At 42.7% G+C, this 20,843-nt stretch overlaps 1 protein-coding gene across 4 annotated transcripts in view; it reads left to right on the top strand.

Annotated features, from left to right (window-relative positions):
• TASP1 (taspase 1) overlaps nucleotides 1-18,856 on the top strand; it is a 264,742-nt gene extending 245,886 nt beyond the window's left edge. For 3 of the 4 annotated variants that reach the window (XR_310467.3, XM_005687819.3, XM_018056930.1), the window contains one exon: nucleotides 17,817-18,856. Coding sequence is in view for 2 of the 4 variants with exons in the window: in XM_005687819.3 (XP_005687876.1) it covers nucleotides 17,817-17,909 (93 nt within the window). In the remaining 2 variants the exon portion in view is untranslated. The remainder of the gene's footprint in view (nucleotides 1-17,816) is intronic. The other variant, XR_001918985.1, reaches the window with a different exon arrangement.

The raw sequence follows: 20,843 nt of genomic DNA, 5'->3' as shown, positions 1-20,843 counted from the left end.
GACATTCGGCCAGGCTCCCTTTTTTCCAGAGAGCCTCTCCTGGGACCAGCAGAAGCCAGTGCAGGAAGCCTTGCCCTCTCTCATTCCAACATTTTCACAGTTCTTTGGTGTCACATGGGTCAGATCAATAAGTCAGGGAGCAGATGGTTTCGATGAGGAGAATTTTCTTCAAAAAGTCTGTTGGTGGTTTTTATTTTTGCCACTCCCTAATTCCTCACTGACAGATCAACTGAAATTCTCAGGAAATAGTTCCATGAGACAAACAGTAGTTTCGCTCTTTATGATAGTTTCAACATTAGCCTTTCATTTCTTTTCAAATACAAGATAGTCTTTTCAAGCTATAGTTAAAAAAAAAAAAAAAAATCCATGTTATCTGTCAGCTTACCAAGCAGAAGACTGTAACTGCCATTCTGGGCTTTCACTCACTACATGTCATTCAGGTGCTGAGGCTTCCTCCTCAGGGTCTCCAAGAAGAGGCCACCTGCTGGTTTTTACCGAGGAAATGGTGGCCCAGAGATTCCTCTGACAGAAGCAGAGGTAACCCCCCGCCCCCATGCTGCCCAGGGGCCTGTCAGGCGTGGCTGCATCTCCTCAGCTCAGCTCAATACCTCCTCCTCCTCTTCCTTCAGGAAGAAGTATCTGAAATACGAAGTTACTCATATGAGGCCACAGAGCTACCAGAGGTCGAGCCAAGATTCAGGCCAGGTGGTCTGAACCCCAGAACCAAAGCTTCTAAACAGGTCACTGTCAGGAGAGGCCGAAGCTGGAGATGTATATTTGGGAATCTCAGCATAGAAATGCTTTCATAGAACGAAGGACTGGATGAGATCACTAAGGGAGTGAGCACAGATGGGAGAGAAGGGGCCTGAGTCCTCGGGAGCTCCTGTGCCGTTAGCTCGGGGACATGGGGGGCCTGCAAAGGAGGCTGAGAAGTTGTGGCCACAGAGGCTGAGGAGAGCAGGTGAGTTTGGGGTCCTGGAAACCAGAGAGAGGGGTATATCAAGGAGAAGATGCTGTCGATGGGTCCTGTGTGGACAGCACAGTTATTTTGTTCGTTCTTTCTCGGCAATGCTCAGGAGTGGACTGGGGACACAGTCATGCCTCCTGCAGTGGGTCTCCAACAGTAAGAAAGGACACAGATTAATTCCTCAATAGGTTATGCTGCCGTATTAAACGCCAACTAAATCACTCTGCTACATAACTGAGAAAATACAGAATGACAGAAGAAAAAGCAAGGCGACCCTGGCCCTGAGTGAGTCCTGGAGCGCAGTGCGCTGCCCCACATCAACCACTGTCAGCGTGTTCGCATATTGCCTTCAGCTTCCGCAGCTGTGATTGTGTTTTTTTACACAGTTGTGATCGTTTGGACTACTTGGAATGATACGTTCTGATTTCTTCTTTTTTAAAAATGAATTTTTAACAGAAAAGTAGTCATGTTCCTATTTGAACATTTAAAGAAGAATGAAGACTATTTTAAAAATCAGAGTAGAGGTCTCTAGAGTCTCAGAATGCACGATTAACATGATGGTGTCAGCAGTGGTTTCATGTTGTCTGTATGATGTGTCTACTGTCCCTTTTCCCTGACCGCCTTCCCTTTATCCAAGAGGTAACCTAAGGCAGGCTTTGTTCCTGAAAACTTGGGGGTTCAAACCCTAGGTGTGGAAATCTAGCTTCCTGGCCCCCACCCGCAGATATTCTGATGTAGATGGCCCAGCACCACTGTCTAAGAGGTCCACTCTTAAGTTAGGCTGTGTCTGAAAGAAAGGTGATACAAGTCCTGGGACCAATCGGGATTTCAATTACTTCTTAAAAGCGCTGTTTAAAAAAAAAAAAAAAAAAAAAAAACGATAACCAAATTCTAAGAAAATTTAAACATGTGGGTTTTTTGAAAAAAAAAAAAAAAAAAATTAAACAGCCTTTAGAGGGATGTTCTAATGCAAAACTGTCTAAAATGTTCAAATCAGAAAGAACCCCCGATGTAATTGAGTAAAAATTTTCATTTTGGGCTACAAAGATACTGAAACCCAGAGATCTAGTGAGCCTACCCCCTACCCCAGTCCATCCTCAGCAGAATTAAGGCTCAAATCCAGTTCTCTGAATCCCAGAATCAAACTGAAATTTGTAGGTAAAATGCGTGGCAGTAGCTTTTCTGAGCAAGCCCTATTTCACCCTGAAAAACTACTTAGTCATAAACCTCAAGTAGTGAGACTTGTGTCTCTTCACAGAGCCTAATTTAGAATCCTTCATGGTAAGACTTTGTGGGAGTAAAGAGAGCCCTAAATTTGGAGTCCAAAGGCTTTCATTCAAGGCTCAGTTTTTCCACTTCCTCTGGGACCGTAAGCAAACCACATAGCCATTCTGAGCCTAGCTTTCTTTCCACCTGAAAATTATGTATATTATACATCTTTCTACCTGAGAGCCTATTTTGAGGTGGTCTCATCAGTGCAAAGGCACTATGGAAACTAAAGCATTATGCAAATCTAGGGACTTCATATTTTTATTAAGATTTTACAAGAAACTAGTTTCATAAGGAACTAGCTTCCACATCCTACAAAGACCTAATTGCCTTCAGAGTGAGGTCCATGTGTGTTTCATTCTTCTGTCCCCTCCTAATAAGTACAGAATAAATATTTGTGATATAGTGTAGAGCTTTTATCACCTTTAGCAGAATGGAATATCCATGATAATTCTCCATGTGAGTGGTGATATGATAGGTCCTATGGGCTTACCGTGTTTATGTGGATGCCTTCACAGGGCTTTTAAGCTAAACATAAGGGGCAGTGTTGTGTGCTGTTGCCACTGACGGGCGGTGGTAAAAGAAGTAACACACTTTGCCAGGAGCCTGAAACAACATGCTGTTTTCATAAGACTGCATTTTCATCTTATTTGGAGGTTCCTTGAACATGATATTTCTATGTGAGAACAATAGAACATTTCCCATTATGTGGCCTCGTCTCAGGACTGATGATGACATTTACCATAATGCTGTCTTTGTGCTTTGTCCATGTTTGTCAGTGGTCTTTTATGGCGTCCTTGTTCTAAATAGAAAATGAGGTAGGGGGCAACATACACTAAAATGATTAACATATGGCATCGGTTCCTCCATCTGTCGATATTTCTGATTAGGTTGAACTTAAGAATTACATCTTCAAATTGCTCTGGCATATTTCTTACTTTTAGTTTAAGACAGTGAGTGATTGGATTCATTGTTTTTAGATTCATTCACAGTGTATACAAGACCTAAAGGACGTCAGTGTCAGAGAATGTGAAAACTTTGCAAGGTTTCTCTAGAGACTGTCCAACCCAGAGTCCTTGTTTTACAGCCCTGAGATTTTCACTGGTTTTCCTGATATCAGATGGGTTAGGGAAGTGAGCACCCAGATCTTTTGCCCTGTAGTTACATGGGGTTTTATTCTATAAAATATACGCGTTATTCTGGATTACATTAGGCAGTTTCACGTGAAACTGTCAACTAGTTGAGTACATCTGCTTTCAGGATGAAGTCTGAAGACCAAACTCTATTTTTAGAGCCTTAAACTACATTCCAAGCTTTGATGCCTCACACAAAGAGTGCTCAGACAGAATATTCTTATTCACAAATTGTGGCTCCTTGAAAGACAGCTCTTGAAAGCGATGGGGAGGGCACTTCTGGGAAAAAGGACAGGGGTGGGAGTAGCGTCTCCTGACTCTACTCATTAACGGGGGGAATAAAAAAGCCCATAATAGAAACAAAGCAATAAAAACCAAAAATCAACCAAACACACTTCCTCAGCTGTCCTCCCGGGCATCGGTCATTTAAGGTCTGCCACGTTCGTGCCAGTAAAAGAAGCAAAAGGCGACTATTATCACCTCAGGTAAGAATTCTCTGTGTAAGGGCACAAGGTGTGCCCAGCCAGTGTGCCGGCTCCTGCCGCAGCTCCCCGCATCCTGGTAGCCTGGTGATGATGCAGAAGACAGGCTGGGCCTGCAGTTAAGCCATCGTGTATTCTACACAATATACACATTGTCCTGGGTTGTATGAAGGAAGTTCATGTGATGCTGTTAATAGAATGAAAAATATATTTTACCTAGGACTCAACAATTTGAAAAATAAGGCAGAATTAGTAAGGGAAAATGGGCGGGAAAGTTATATCGGGCTCTTCAAATTTTCATGATAAGTTATAAAATTGAACGTGAGACACCCTTGTCCTGCCCTTGAGGAGGGAAAATGCCCTGCAAACAAGGTAGCCCTCCTACCATCTGCTGAATTGCTTAGTATCATTCGGGCAGCAGGCGTGACAGGCCCACCAGGCCCGCAGCCCGCGCCCAACTGTGGTGCCGCCGCCTCCGCCCTCTCTCCCGGAGAGGATGGTGTGTGTGCAGTTGTTGTGTAAGATGAGCGTGCAGATGGTGTCAGGGCATGTGACTTCTACATTCCGTATCTATCTTGGGAAGTACATAGACTTTTTTCTTTTCTTTTCTTTTCTTTTTTTTTTTTAATTTTAAAATCTTTAATTCTTACATGCGTTCCCAAACATGAACCCCCCTCCCACCTCCCTCCCCATAACATCTCTCTGGGTCATCCCCATGCACCAGCTCCAAGCATGCTGTATCCTGCATCAGACATAGACTGGCGATTCAATTCTTACATGATAGTATACATGTTAGAATGTCATTCTCCCAAATCATCCCACCCTCTCCCTCTCCCTCTGAGTCCAAAAGTCCATTATACACATCTGTGTCTCTTTCCCTGTCTTGCATACAGGGTCGTCATTGCCATCTTCCTAAATTCCATATATATGTGTTAGTATACTGTATTGGTGTTTTTCTTTCTGGCTTACTTCACTCTGTATAATTGGCTCCAGTTTCATCCATCTCATCAGAACTGATTCAAATGAATTCTTTTTAACGGCCGAGTAATACTCCATTGTGTATATGTACCACAGCTTTCTTATCCATTCATCTGCTGATGGGCATCTAGGTTGTTTCCATGTCCTAGCTATTATAAACAGTGCTGCGATGAACATTGGGGTACATATCACTTTCTAACACCCCACACAAAAATAAACTCAAAATGGATTAAAGATCTAAATGTAAGACCAGAAACTATAAAACTCGTAGAGGAGAACATAGGCAAAACACTCTCAGACATAAATCACAGCAGGATCCTCTATGATCCACCTCCCAGAATTCTGGAAATAAAAGCAAAAATAAACAAATGGGATCTAATTAAAATTAAAAGCTTCTGCACAACAAAGGAAAATATAAGCAAGGTGAAAAGACAGCCTTCTGAATGGGAGAAAATAATAGCAAATGAAGCAACTGACAAACAACTAATCTCAAAAATATACAAACAACTTCTGCAGCTCAATTCCAGAAAAATAAACGACCCAATCAAAAAATGGGCCAAAGAACTAAATAGACATTTCTCCAAAGAAGACATACGGATGGCTAACAAACACATGAAAAGATGCTCAACATCACTCATTATTAGAGAAATGCAAATCAAAACCACAATGAGGTACCACTTCACACCAGTCAGAATGGCTGCGATCCAAAAATCTGCAAGCAATAAATGCTGGAGAGGGTGTGGAGAAAAGGGAACCCTCCTACACTGTTGGTGGGAATGCAAACTAGTACAGCCACTATGGAGAACAGTGTGGAGATTCCTTAAAAAATTGCAAATAGAACTACCTTATGACCCAGCAATCCCACTGCTGGGCATATACACTGAGGAAACCAGAATTGAAAGAGACTTTTTTCTTTTCAGACTTTTAAGGTTCACAACTTCAATGTCATTTTGATCATTTTATTTACATGTATCTCTTCAAAATGTCTGTAACAAACTTACAAGCTATAATCAAAAGCCCTTAGCACATCTCTGCAAAAAAATGTATAACAAACTTATAAGCTATAATCAAAAACTACAAAACATAAAATTAAGAACTTTAAAATGTCTAATTTGCACTTTGCTCTCTTTCATTTCCCAAATCCTCATTAAAAAAAAAAAAAAGATCCTCTATTTGCTTAGCAAATATACAGAGCCCCCTCCATGAGCCTGGCTGTCTTTTAGGTCCTGAGGGAAGAGCAGTGATCGGATAAAACTCCTTGCCCTTCTGAGATTTTGTTCCAAAGGAGGAGACAGGCAATGAACGAGATGGAGGAGCAAAGTGGATGGCTAGGTAGATATGGTAAAGTGAAAGTGAGGGTCACTCAGTCGTGTCCAACTCTTTGTGATCCCATGGACTATACAGTCCATGGAATTCTCCAGGCCAGAATACTGGAGTGGGTAGCCTTTTCCTTCTCCCAGGAATCTTCCCAACCCAGGGATCCTGCATTGCAGGCAGATTTTTAACCAGCTAACCCAACAGGGAAGCCCAAGAATACTGGGGAGTAGGTAGCCTTTCCCTTCTCCAGCGGATCTTCCCAACCCAGAAATCGAACCGGAGTCTCCTGAATTGCAGGTGGATTCTTTACCAGCTGAGCTATCAGGGAAGTGTAGATATATGGTAAGAATACAGGAAACATGAGGCAGAGATGGTGTTGGTCATGAAATGCTGATGAGTGGCCAGTGTAACCCTTCTTGAAAAGGCAGCTTTGAGTACAGATCTGGCAGAAGTGAGCAAGGGAGCCACTTGGGCACTAGGGGGAAGAGCCTTCTGGGTAGTGAGAACTGCACATGCAGTGACCTCGGGGCACAAACATGCTGTGTGGTTGAGGAACAGCAAGGAGGCAAGTGGAGACAGAGAGGATGAGCCAAGGGAAGGGCAGGAGGATTTCAGCTCAGAGAACAAATGCAGCCTGCAACATATGGGGCATCGTTTCATTTAGTCTGTGTCTGTTATGGATTGAATTCTGTCCCCACCAGATTCTTATCTGAAAGCTCTACCCCCCACTGCAATTATACATGGAGACAGGGCCTTTAAAGAAGTGATTAAGCTCAAACATAGTTTTAAGGATGGGGCCCTAATCCAACAGGATGTCTTCATAAGAAGCACAAATACCAGAGATTTGCACACACAGAGAACAGGCCAGGTGACGATGCTGAGAGAAGACAGCTCCTTGTGAGCCACGCAGAGAGGCCTCGGAGGAAACCTGCCCTACTGATGCCTTGGTCTTGGGCTTCCAGCCTTCAGAACTGTAGGAAAGTAATTTTGTTACAGAAGCCCTGGCAGACTAATACGCTGTCCTCACCCTCAGTTATCTATATGAAGAGAACATTCTGCTAAACCGTAAAACTGATCTTGAGCAAACTTTACTAGGTTAACTGACAACAATATTCATTTTGTGTCAGCCCTGAAGGAGCTAACTCATTCTGCAGATCCCATCTTTGACCTAAAACCGGTGAACCTAAACGTTAGTCATCCGAAACTCAACTATCAAGTCAGTCCAGCCAGTCTTATTCTCGTTGACAGTTTAAAAGCAGCTCTTACAATTCTCCGATTTTTTCTTCTCTAACATAGAAGAGTTGACCTTTGGCTGGTGTGAATGGAGAAAATGCTGTTCCTTCTATTTCCCTCCCTTTTCCCCCACCCAAAGACATCCTCCCGCTATAATCTCTTTCTGTATTTCTTTACCAAACTGCCTTCTTAAATTCACAGACATGAGGAGGAGGCGATATTTGGCTGCTTCTGGAGGTTTATTATTCTGAACCCTGAAAAGGAAGTAAAAGAATCTAGTGTTTATCCTCCCTTTCTTACATGCACTTTGTTTTAGAATACCAAAAGTTGAGAAAGTTCTTTACAGAAGAATTCCAGCTATTTCTATATTGACAGTAACAGAATCAGGAAACCACCTGTTAGCAACTCTCAAAATAACGGAGCCTAGGCAGTGATTGTTAGTGGCTACTCAAATGGGCTAAGCAATGGACTCACTGCTGAAGCACATAGAAGTCAATGCTATGGCACCAGCTCTGAGAAAAGAAAAGCTTGTTGCAAGGTTGACAGGCAAGGGGCCAGAAAACATGGTTTAAATTTGTCCCCCAATCTGGGATGTGGTCACACTTTTATTAGGGAGGGGAGGAGGTTGGTGTGCAGAAGCCCTGGTGGGGCAGGTTGTGATCAAGAGGGCTCTGGGACCTGGCCATTTGTGGTAGGGGGTGGGAGGGGGGCTTCAGGACCGGATCTTCCTGGACGGCAGACCCTCCGCTTCTCAGAGGGCTCTAGAGTTCACCAGGTTGGGTCATTTGGATGGAATCGGGAAGCGGGGACAACTTTGGTTCCAAGTTGTCTGAGATCAAAAATCTCCTGCACGCTTCTGCTGCATGACTTGAGGTTTCATTCTGTTGTCCCTGGAAAATAACTCTGTATCTTGTTAGAAGCAGGACAGGGCCAGTTTGGGGCTGGTTCTGTGGTTGTAAAACCATTAGACAAAGGTTGAAGGGAGAGCCGTATGATGGAAGGATCAGGCTGCCACTGTCTGACCCCAGTGGACCAATAGTAGTAAGCTTGCTGAGAGACAGCCACAGACGTTCAGGCCATCTGAGCACACGCCATAGGCAGAACACAGCAGAAAACTACGACCAGAAATGTCCTTCTAAAGAAGGTAGCTGTGACTTTACTCTGGTGAGGAAATGCAAGGGTCGCCCAGGTTTTCAAGAATAGCTAGAAATCAAGATGCTTGTGTGTAACTTCCCTATTTTAAAATATTTTCTATTAAGTTTTAAAAAGTTGGAAATACCACGTGGCTCAAGCCAGACACATGTGTCAGCTGTCCTTTCTGCAGAAGACATCATTTTCATGTCCTACTGCTGTCCTGTCCTGTTTGCCTTCTGTGCCGTGGCCTCTGGAGAGTCTGCCCCACCTCCTTGATCCACATCCGTCCCCTCTCTCCACCTCGTGTGGTGTTTGTGGCAGGATATCTGTCATACTGTGATTTATTGTAAAAAGTACATATTTGTTCTTCCTCCGTGGTTCCTGACTCACAGCTCCCCAAACCCTTGGAATTTCTAAGTGAAAACAGTGATAGGAGTATCTTTTGTTATATATATTTGATCTTTAGTCTTCAGTCCCACTTCAGAGACATAAAGGTGAAATTAGCATCTTGTTATTCATAGCAAGACCCTTTCAACCACACCTGAGTTTATTTTAATGAGGTGACTTTTGGAAAACACCAAGATAACCTAAGATTGGGATCTAGTTACCAAGGGAACCAACCATATAGGTAGAGAGTTGGAAATTTCAGCCCCACCCCCTGACCTATGGGGAGAGGAGAGGGGCTGGAGGTTGACTTCAGTCACAAGTGACCAATAATTCAATTAACCGTACCTATGTAATGATGTCTCCATAAAAATCCCAGAATTTCAAGGTTCCCAGGGCTTCTGAGAATATGAATGTGGAGATTTGGGGAGACTGGTGTCTTTAGAGAAGGCATGGGGGCTCCAAGCCTCTGCCTACCTTCCTTACCTATGCATCTCTTTTATCTGGCTGTTTCTGAATTATATCCTTTTGCAATAATGTAAACTATTTTCCTGAATTTTGTCAACTGCTCTAGCAGGTTAATCAGACCCGAGGATAGGGCGGTGGGAATCTCCTACTTATAGCCAATTTATAGCTGGGAGCCAGAAGTGCAGGTGATAATCTGGACCTGGTATTGGCATCTGGACTTGTGGGGAGGCAGTCTTGTGTGACTGAGTTCTTAACCCATGGGGACTGATTATCTCCTGGTAGGCAGTGTCAAGATTGAGACAGTTTCCACAGTTTGCATGTGTGCTAAGTCACTTCAGGTGTGTCCAACTCTTTGCAACCCTATGGACTGTTGCCCAGCAGGCTCTGGCAAGAATACTGAAGTGGGTAGCCATGCCCTCCTCCAGGGGATCTTCCCGACCCAGGAATTGAACCTGTGTCTTTTACATCTCCTGCATTGGCAGACAGATTCTTTACCACTCTCGCCACCTGAAAGTTAGAGTCACTCAGTCGTGTCTGACTCTTTGCGACCCCATGGACTATACAGTCCATGAAATTCTCCAGGCCATAATACTGGAGTGGGTAGCTGTTCCCTCTTCAGGGGATCTTTGCAACCCAGGGATTGAACCCTGGTATCCTGCAATGCAGGTGGATTCTTTACCAGCTGAGTTACAAGGGAAGCCCAACAAGCTATCTGCTGGATAGCCTATCCCTTCTCCAGCAGATCTTCTTGACCTAGGAACTGAACTGGGGTCTCCTGCATTGCAGGCATATTCTTTACCAACTGAGCTGTCAGGGAAGCCTCTCAACACCTGGGAAGCCCCCAGTATCCTCAGACTTGAGTTAATTGCTTGCTGGTGTTGCAAAACGCACAGTGGAGTATTGTAAACTCTTGTTGTATGATCATGTGCCTTTGTTAATGGTTTTCTGATCATTTCATATGGCCTTACTTGTCTTCCCAACAATATAGCATGTTCATAAAAGGAAACTTTTCAGTATTCTATCACTTTGGTTTCCTCTGTATCTCCCAAGCATGTTGAGCTGATTGTTTTTGAGCCTTAGAAGATTAGTGATACAGCAGACTGGTATATAACAAAGCCCTTCAGTTCAGTTCAGTTCAGTTGCTCAGTTGTGTCTGACTCTTTGCGACCCCATGAATCGCAGCACACCAGGCCTCCCTGTCCATCACCATCTCCTGGAGTTCACTCAAACTCATGTCCATCAAGTCGGTGATGCCATCCAGCCATCTCATCCTCTGTCATCCCCTTCTTCTCCTGCCTCCAATCCCTCCCAGCATCAGAGTCTTTTCCAGTGAGTCAACTCTTTGCATAAGGTAGCCAAAGTATTGGAGTTTCAGCTTTAGCATCAGTCCTTCCAAAGAAATCCCAGGACTGATCTCCTTTAGAATGGACTTGTTGGATCTCCTTGCAGTCCAAGGGACTCTCAAGAGTCTTCTCCAACACAGCAGTTCAAAAGCATCAATTCTTTGGCGCCCAGGTTTCTTCACAGTCCAACTCTCACATCTATACATGACCACTGGAAAAACCATAGCCTTGACTAGACGGACCTTTGTTGGCAAAGTAACGTCTCTGCTTTTGAATATGCTGTCTAGGTTGGTCATAACTTTTCTTCCAAGGAGTAAGCTTCTTTTAATTTCATGGCTGCAACCACCATCTGCAGTGATTTTGGAGCCCGAAAAAATAAAGTCTGACACTGTTTCCAATGTTTCCCCATCTATTTCCCATGAAGTGATGGGACCGGATGCCATGATCTTCATTTTCTGAATGTTGAGCTTTAAGCCAACTTTTTCGCTCTCCTCTTTCACTTTCATCAAGAGGCTTTTTAGTTCCTCTTCACTTTCTGCCATAAGGGTGGTATTATCTGCATATCTGAGGTTCTTGATATTTCTCCCGGCAATCTTGATTCCAGCTTGTGCCTCCTCCAGCCCAGCGTTTCTCATGATGTGCTCTGCACAGAAGTTAAACAAGCAGGGTGACAAGACACAGCCTTGAGTAGTTAGTAAATACTCAGCAATTTTTAATTGTTGTATCGGTGGCAGCATAACAGCAGCATCAGAATGTTGGCCAAACAGTGTCCGTTTTCTTCAGTGTTACCTTTTATCATGCAGCTAACTTTTCACTAAAGTATCTCATCCTGTTTTTAAAGAATATCAAACATTTCAAATAGAATTTCCTAATTCTGGGATGTCAAACAGCCTGTCAGATTGTCCTGCGTGGTGTTTTGTGTCTGACAGTGCTGTGTGTGTTGGAATAATAAGAACCTAACAGCTACTGGCATGTGCTCTCATTGCGTCAGTGTCTCACTCAGTCCTGGTCGACCTGATGGCAGCTGTTACTACCCCCATTCTAGAGATGGGGGCCCAAGAAGTTAAGTGACCAGCAGAAGTTGCACAGCATGTAAGTGCCGAAGCCTGGGTAGAATCATTGTTGGTTAAGATGGCTCCAGCTGCTATAACAAGAAACCCCAGAATATATATGTATAATTGTTTAAACGCAATGAGAAGCATGTTTCTCATTCACATAAAATACAGTTTGGAGTTTCTGATTAGCAGAGGTCTCTCTTCCAAACTATAATTCAGGGTCCCAGGTTCCTTACCTCACGTAGGCCTCAGGTCATCAGAGAAAGCACAAGGGAATGGTTTATAAGATTGATGAAGCCTGATTGGTTTATAAGCCTGATTGCAATCATGAAGCCACACACGAAGTTGCAAAAGAAGGCTGGGAAATGTGGTCCAGCATTGTGTCCAGGTGGAAGAGTGGCCCAGAAGCCAAGGTGCTCTGGATTCCTAGTCAGTGATTGATGAAGAAAACTTGGTTTTGTTTTCTTAAAAAAAAAAAAAAACAAACCAAACTCTCAGAGTTATGAAACCCATGAATAAAACATTTACAAAGAGCTTTATTTTTTTAAGCTGTTAATATGTCTGTCTATATTTTATATTCCTGACCCCACCAAAGGAGGATAATAACTTGTCTAAGAGAATCTTCCTCCCTTGACTGTTGTGGCAGATCTCAAGCAACTCTCTGGCAAGTGGGAAGATGGATTAAAATATAACCACTAAATAAAGGCTTTGGGACTTTCAAAATTAAATTGTGTGCTTGTAGTTTTCCTGGAAACCACAAAAAAGCAGTCCTAAGGTGGTCTTAAAAGATTTAAAGACATGAGTATGAATGATAGGAAGTCTCAGCTACTACTTAGATTGTGCTTAGGACATCAAACAGTTATATAATTTCTGTATTATATTTTTCTTTTTCTCATTTTGAAGTCTTCAGGCTAAATATGTTATTATACAATGCTTTTGGTTTTAATAGAAAAAAAATACAAACCTAAGATTATTGGCTTTGAATAAACAGTTTAATTTATAAAGTGATAGTTCTTATAGGAGTGTTAACCTCAAGGATCTGTCTAGTCATTCAGGGAATTATTAAGAAAGCAGAGAATTCTAACTCCAAGGCCGTTGGGTTCCATTGGTGTGGAGACATTAGCGTCTTCAGAATCTAAGGTTCTATCTCCATTCTAACACCATAATCACTTGCAAAGTGGGGAAATGGAACCAGTCCATGCTTCTTAAAAAATCTATTTAAAAACAATCTTCACTGTAACAAATTAGCATGATTGACTTTTTAACCAAACTGACTGGTCACATGAGTGAAAACGCTTGAGATTCTTTGTACATAAATGTAGCCCCGAAGGGTTTGTTCTAGTCACTTCTCCACTCAGTGAGCATTTCTAGAATATGCTTGTGTCAGACACTCTGACAAGTGCAGGGAACACAGAGGAGTGTGTGCATGATGAACTTTTGCCTTCACTGGGTTTTCAACTACAGAGACTCAAAAGTTCCAAACAAACCAAAACCTGAACAGTTGCATCGAAAACCGTGAAATGCTCAGCTGGGAGTTGTAGGAGCTAGAAGAAGAGCTGCTAGACTGCGGGGAGGGTCCAGTAAAGGTGCTCTTTCCTGGAGAAAGAACCGAAGCAGCGATGAGTCACGGACTCCTTGTTAGAGTGGTGTATGAGTGGGACGTTCCCAGGGAATGGTGGGAGAAGACCCCAAACGCTGCAGCTTTGGCATCTGCTGTGTTCACGTGTTATTTCTCGTAGTTCTGAGTTCCAGTGCACTACTTTGCTACTGTGGTTTTAAAGATACCGTGTTAAGTTCTTACACTTGTAGGGCATGCTCGAATCTGCACAGCCCTTATACACTCAGTGGAAACACTTCATTGCACTTTAAAATGCTGACATGCAGGTTCATTGTAGACGGTGGTCTATTTTTAGGCTCGCGGAATTCAAGCCCACTTCTCCAGAAGAACTCTTAAGAGATAAACACTCATATAAAATATTCTCTTAAACAGCCCCCACTGTTTATAATATGATTTGATGCTCTGTTGAAATCTCCACAGAAAGCATCAAATACATCTTGGTTCAAACTTTTCCAGGCCAAGGTCATATTTTCTGATGAGTTTGAAGATCATGTTGATGGATGAAACTGGTGAAGTGTTGACATACATTTGGACGATAAATCATTTTATTCCTCTCAACACCAAAATCATACCCAGTGTGTTTTGTAATTGGCTCAGTGATAATTTAGGGAAGAGATAATCCTGAAAAGTTAATCTTAACAACTTGTTTGTCTGAGTGAGCATTTCTCTGTTAGGCATACAGCTCAATTTATACAAATCTCAATGTATTTTTGAAGTATTTTGCCCATGTACCATTAATAAATATCTCAAGACCATTGTCATTTCAGATTCTTTTTTATCTTCCTCCCTAACTCTCCTTGATACTTTGTGGTTTAGTTCAGTTTATTTAGATGCTTTTCTGTCGTAAACTTGGTGGGGCTGGAAGTGTTAGAAGTGAGTTTGGATTGGCCATTTGTGTTTTTGTAGATCTCAAGGGATTGTTATCAAGTCCCCTGGCCTCCTGGTTTCTTGCTTCTAATTCTGGGTCTTTTTCGTGCTCAAAAGAAAATCAATTGCTTTAAGACAGACATCCCATTGGTCAAGTTACAGGCTGTCTGGTTGGACACACGGTCACTCTTTGATCTTTTAAAAATTAATTTATTCTCTGTTGCCTCTGGTGCCTGGACTGCCAGGAAGTCTCATTGGATTCTCTCTGTATCTCCAGGAAACATGAGGAGAAATTTTCCTCTGGACTTCTCTTTTTGGGACAGATATCATAAGTAATGTGATTGGAAATTTTCAACCTATTTGTGAACAGTTCAGTTCAGTTCAGTCGCTCAGTCATGTCCGACTCTTTGCGACCCCATGAATTGCAGCACGCCAGGCCTCCCTGTCCATCACCATCTCCTGGAGTTCACCCAAATTCATGTCCATCAAGTCGGTGATGCCATCCAGCCATCTCATCCTCTGTCGTCCCCTTCTCCTCCTGCCGTCAATCCCTCCCAGTGTCAGAGTCTTTTCCAATGAGTCAACTCTTCGCATGAAGTAGCCAAAGTACTGGAGTTTCAGCTTTAGCATCAGTCCTTCCAAAGAACACCCAGGACTGATCTCCTTTAGAATGGACTGGTTGGATCTCCTTGCAGTCCAAGGGACTCTCAAGAGTCTTCTCCAACACCACAGTTAAAAAGCATCAATTCTTTGGCACTCAGCTTTCTTCACAGTCCAACTCTCATATCCATACATGACTACTGGAAAAACCATAGCCTTGACTAGACGGACCTTTGTTGGTAAAGTAATGTCTCTGCTTTTGAATATGCTATCTAGGTTGGTCATAACTTTTCTTCCAAGGAGTAAGCGTCTTTTAATTTCATGGCTGCGGTGTTAATATTTCTCCTTTGAGATCTGCACTGTGGATTCATTCCGGCTAATCCCTTCTTTTAATGCCATCTTATAAAATACAGTTCTAGACCAGGAAGAAAATTATCATTTCTGCTTTCTTCTTTTGCTAAAATTATGCTAAAATATATACAACATTCATAGGGTTGCAAAGAGTTGGACATGACTGAAGCAACTTAACACACACACACACATATGCATACACAGCATAAAATTTACCATTGTAACCATTTCAGGTGTACTATGCAGTGGCACTTAGAACGTTTACTTTGTTGTGCAACCATCACCCCCCTCCATCTCCAGAACTTTTCACCTTCTCAAACTGAAACTCTGTGCCCATTAAGTAATGACTCCCAAATTCTGCCTCCCTCCAGCCCCTGGCAGCCACCATCTTGCTCCCCGTCTCTGAATTTTGACTTCTAGGGGCCTCATACAAGTGGAATCGTGCAATAATTGTCCTTTTGTGTCTGGCTTATTTCACGGAGCTTTGTGTCTTCAGAGCTGACCCATGTTGTGCCATGTGTCAGAATGTCAATTCTTTTTAAAGCTGAATATTCCATTGTATGTGAAGACCATGTTTTGCTCATTGATATCTTGATGGACATTGGGTTGCTTGCTTCTACACTTTGGCTATTGTGAATAAAGCTGCTATGAGCTTTGTGTACAAATATCTGAGTCCCTGCTTTTACTTGTTTTGGGTATATACTGCGATGTGGAATTGTTAAATCATATGGTAATTCTATGTTTAATTTATTGAGGAACCACTGTATAGTTTTCCACCTTCTTGATCCCTGTTGTAATCACGTGACCATTTCCTAGCTGAAGAGGGTGAGATGAAGGATGAAGGGGCCTAAGGGGCCTCTGCTCTCTCAGGGATTGTTTTTGGTTAGAATGTTCTTTTTAATTGATGAATGATGCCTGAGGAAAAAATTATTTGACTTCATGCTAATGAATTCCTAAAAGAATAAAAGGCCCCACAACACGGAGCTCTGGGAATTGTGGATTTGAGCCTTAGGCGGCTGGATGTGATGAGGGCTGCTGGGCAGCAGACTCAAACGACACATTGTCTTCAAACTCCTCCCTTGAGGTTAATGAGATGTCACAAGAAACAACGATCCATGAGTGTGTCTTACTGTGGACTTCCCAGTATAAAACATCCGTGCTTATTAGATACCTCCAGGTACGACCCTCAGATGCAAGCAATAATGAGGCCAGACTCTGGGACATGGTGCCAGAGGCATGGGTCTGGCAGGTGAGCTCAGTGATACCCCACTCTCAGGAGATGCCACAGGGCCTGCTGTGCCCAGATCTCCACCCAAGAGCTAACAGACCTCTGTCCTGCAGGTTACAGGTGGCTTCCTGCCTTGCACACAGAAACACTAGGTTTTCTATTTTCCAGAACTTTACAAATTACTGACTATGTCAGTTGCTGTCATAGGACTTGTGCAATGATACCTAAGAATTAAAATCAGTTAGCCTCCGTGTTGTTCGAGCTAACGCGCATGCTTGCATCATCTTTGGTTGCACAAGAGGATGTCACCCCTACCCCAGGCTTGGCCACCTCCCCAGCTGCATCGAGTGACTGCACTCTGGGACTTGAGCTCCCCTGTGTTCAGTCCTTAGGAAAATCTTGTGTAGAGAAGCAGAATCAGAGAGGATTATCTGAAGGATATACAATCCCTCTGTTCTTCTTAGAAACTCTGACATTTATCTATCCCTGGATTAAGAGAGATCATTTTAAAAAAAAAAATGGAATTCCTGGCTGACCCCTCATGGAAGAAATTTGCCTGCTGACCTCCTTTTGGTGATGCTGTAATACACAGCCTTACAAAGCTCCTTGTTCTCCAGTTGCTATCTTCACCCATCCGCTGTATGCGGTACCTGCTGTGTGTAAAGCCTGCAAGAGGAGTGGCTCCCTGGACTCCATGCCAGGAAGTTTTCTCCTTTGAGTGGTTGGTCCGTGTGATCCCATTCTACCGCATGGACCCCTGTCTGCTCGTTGCCCCCGTGAAGCTCAGAGACCAGGCAGCCCTCTGCCTCCAGTGTGGGGGCAGAGCTCAGGCTCGATTTTGTGTGAACTCCTGCCTGTCTTTAACTTATTTTGTAAGGTCTTTTTCTCTTTTTCATCCCCTCGCTGAGGTGAGGTTGTTGAGTGGTCTGATTTTTGTAAGCTGCTTAATTATTTTAAGAAGTAAACTGAGGGGATAAACATGAATCAGGTGTCCTCACTTTTGAATGTTTAGAGGACAAGATGTATAATGTATATTGCCAATTTTGGGTAACTGGAATATGCGCAGTATAGTTGGACTGAAAACCATTCTTGTTCTGAGTATGACTAAACCCTAAGCTCCGTGCTGTCCTGATCTCGGAATCTTCTCGCTGCCAGTGCTGTGCTTGGCATGTAGTAGGTGTTCAGTTAACATCCTCTAAGATTTGAACAAACAAGATCTGTCTGCCCCTGAGTTACCCACGAGCACAGCCTGGAGATTCTCAGAAGCAAAGAGAAGCCAAGATTCTCTGGTGTTCTCTAAGATTCTCTGGTGTTCTCTACCCCTTCGTCGCATGTGGAGGGGAGGGAACACAGCTGGTGCTCTAACGGTCTTCGTCTCCTCCTCCGCAGACTCATATTTCCAGACTCCCTCCCGGCGCGGTGGCTGGACAGTCCGTGGCGATTGAAGGAGGCGTCTGCCGCCTGGAGAGCCCGGTGAGCTGAGCCTTCCAGCGGAATCCAGGCTCCACGGGGTTCGAACGGAAGTGGGATGTTTTACCTTCCTCGTTTCATAACTTCTGTCGCAGCCGCGCGTGTCCCTCGCGCGTCCCTCGCCACACTAGTGCCGCTGTAGTTAGCGCTTGGCAACACGCGGGTCTTGGGCGGGGGAGCGGGATGCTGTGTGTGTGAGTGTGTGTGTGTGTGTGTGTGTGTGTGTGTGTGTGTGTGCTCGCTTCTTCAATGAATTAGAAACTCCTCCTGACTCTGTAACCTCAGACCAGGAATGATTAAATCATCTTCCCAAAATGTGTGCTTTAACTGTTTACAGGTAAAACCTAAAGTTGCAGGAAGTGGTTGCTTTCACAAAGCAGTACCAACTGTGTTGCTGTAACATGTAATGTGTCTGAAACTGCAGAGTAAATCTACGTGTTGCAATGATTGACAGTGGCAGTGCTCCTGATAACAGTGCTAGTAACAAAGTATTTTTATTTGTTAGCCAGTTTAAGTGGATCCTGTGGTGACTTAAACTGTTGTTCTCATCCCTCATATGGGGCATTTTTCTTTAACAAAGAATGGTTTCAGTGAAACAATCTAGCAGAGAATTAAGGTCAGAACCTTTTTAAATAATAGTCTTATTGATAAAGTTTGTACTTCCTTCCTCAAGCTTTTCTAAGCTTAAATCCTGCATAGTTTCGAGCTGTGTGTACTGTATTATGAAAGAATATTTAAAGAGAACATACAGTAATGCAGTCCTTAATCTGTGTATAATGGAATGTTATTTACAATGTAACACTGTAAATAAGAAAGCAAAATTTATGGGAAAATTCAATATTATCTTTGTTTCTTGTTTAAATATATTTTTAAGATAAAAGGCACAAAAATAAAAGAAGCATATTACTGGATATAGTGTGTGATTCTCCTCTGACTAATAAATTATCTTTTGAATCCTAGAGTGGAGAGTTGTTTTTTATTTTTGTAAAAAGTTACTTTTTCCAGAAATCATACCTGTATGCCTCTAGCTGTGCTTCTAATTGTTCAAAATCCAGTTTTATCTCTATGTTTATCTCTATGACTCTGACACCAGCAAGATGAAAGATGAACTTAGTGCATGATTGTGTGGTCAATGTAGAAGTCCCTAAAATTTCCACTGTAATTTGATTAAAAAAATATATATAATGAAGGAAAGGAATAGGAACACTTTGCTTTGAGAAATGGTAGTGGTAGCTGAAAAGTCAATGGTTTCAGTTGATAAATTGCTCCTAAATGTTATATTTAGTGATTCTGGAGCCACATAAGAAAACCAAGACTTTCCTTTTGATTTTACATGTAAGAGGTAACTATCAAGAAGATACTAAAGATAGACTTGCTCCTGCTGAGGAAGTTCCCACCATATAATCATGGCTCTGGGTGGTAACTGATAAAGCCCCAGATGAAATTATACACTTGACATCGATGTATGGCCAAATTATAAAGGAAAGATAACCAAAATGGAGTGGGTGTAAATATGAATGATTTGGGAGTTGCTGACTTATATCCCTCATACAAGCAATTACATTTGTCTCATTGTGTTCTTGTAGACAGGTTGGTGCCGTGGTATCTGTTTCTCATTCTTAATGAGGCCAAGAACTTTGTAAGAGATCGGCTGGCTGGTAGGGAGCCTTTGGCTTCAAAAGCTTTCAAAGACCTGTTACCTGTTGGCAGGGTTTTTTTCAGGAACTGGATTGGATCACATAAAACTATCAGGACACTTTGGAATCTGAAAATCATCTGACCTATTTCACCAGGAATGCCATTTCTTTCATCTCCTTTTGACTTTATCCCATTCACATTTGAAAGTTTGGGCTTGTTAAACACCATTTTTATGAAGAGTTTAAAAACTGGTCAGTATAAAAGGGCACAGCCCCTCCAAAAACAGTTCATTAAGACTGTTTTTCTAGTTGTTGTTTTTTTTTAATATAAGGACTATGGTGAAACCAAGAGGGGGGAAAATGATACCAAGGATCATGGAGGCAAAAAGTAATGGGGGTAGTATAACTGCCTTAATTATAAGATCAGATATTGAAGAAAAGATGGTGGCACAAGAAGACTCTGACAGATATAAGATCAACATCGATTCACTCAAAAGCAGGAAAGGTAGAAATGAACAAGAATATAACCTCATTCCCAAGTTTGGCCTCTGTCACCAAGACTCTGAAGCTGTGTTTGAAGGTGCCCACTTTTAATGTGGATGATCCTAACTACAGGCCTGTTTTCTATGTCTTTTTAAGGCCTGGGCATTTGATGAATGGTTCTCTTGGATATAGCCATCCCTGTGATCCTCTCTGAGTTTAGAAACTGGGATTTCTTCTGCCCTTGGCAAGGAGGCAGAGGGTGTGCACTGTATCCTGAGGAGTCCTTGTGTGGACCTACCCACGTGGAAGTCTTGTCTGGGCTCTGTCCTCGCGTGTCACCTCTGCCAGCTCTCTCTGCTTCCTGTGTGTCTGCCTGCAGTGGGTACCTTCTCATCATCTAACTGCCTCTTCTAAATGTGCACTTGAACTCAGATACCAGTGTCTATTAGAACTGTGTATTAAGTATACGTAAACAAGTCATCAGTACTAGTCTGAGATGCTTGTCTGTGAGCGGAATTGATGTGTTTTAGTTTATTGACATGGGGACATCTCTTGGTTGCTCAGAAGCCTTTTGTCATCTTGCCCCATGTTCGAGAGTGGTGATGTTCATGCCGGGTACCTGAGATGAACAAGGTTACTCTGTTGTAACAGATGGAGGGTGTGAGAGAGGGGAGTAGGGAGTGAAGAAGGGAAGATTTAGAAAAGTGCTAGAATTATTAATTATTGTGAAATTTAAAAAAATCTGATCATTGTTACAAAAGCGATCTATGCTTACTATAATAAAAATAAAGAAAAGCAAGAAAAAAATTAAATCATAACCCCATTT

This window comes from Capra hircus, chromosome 13, assembly GCF_001704415.2.
Source record: "Capra hircus breed San Clemente chromosome 13, ASM170441v1, whole genome shotgun sequence".
NCBI classification, from domain to species: Eukaryota; Metazoa; Chordata; class Mammalia; order Artiodactyla; family Bovidae; genus Capra; species Capra hircus.
The sequence above is the reverse complement of the archived record's forward strand: the minus strand, read 5'-3'. Positions and strand labels throughout refer to the sequence as shown.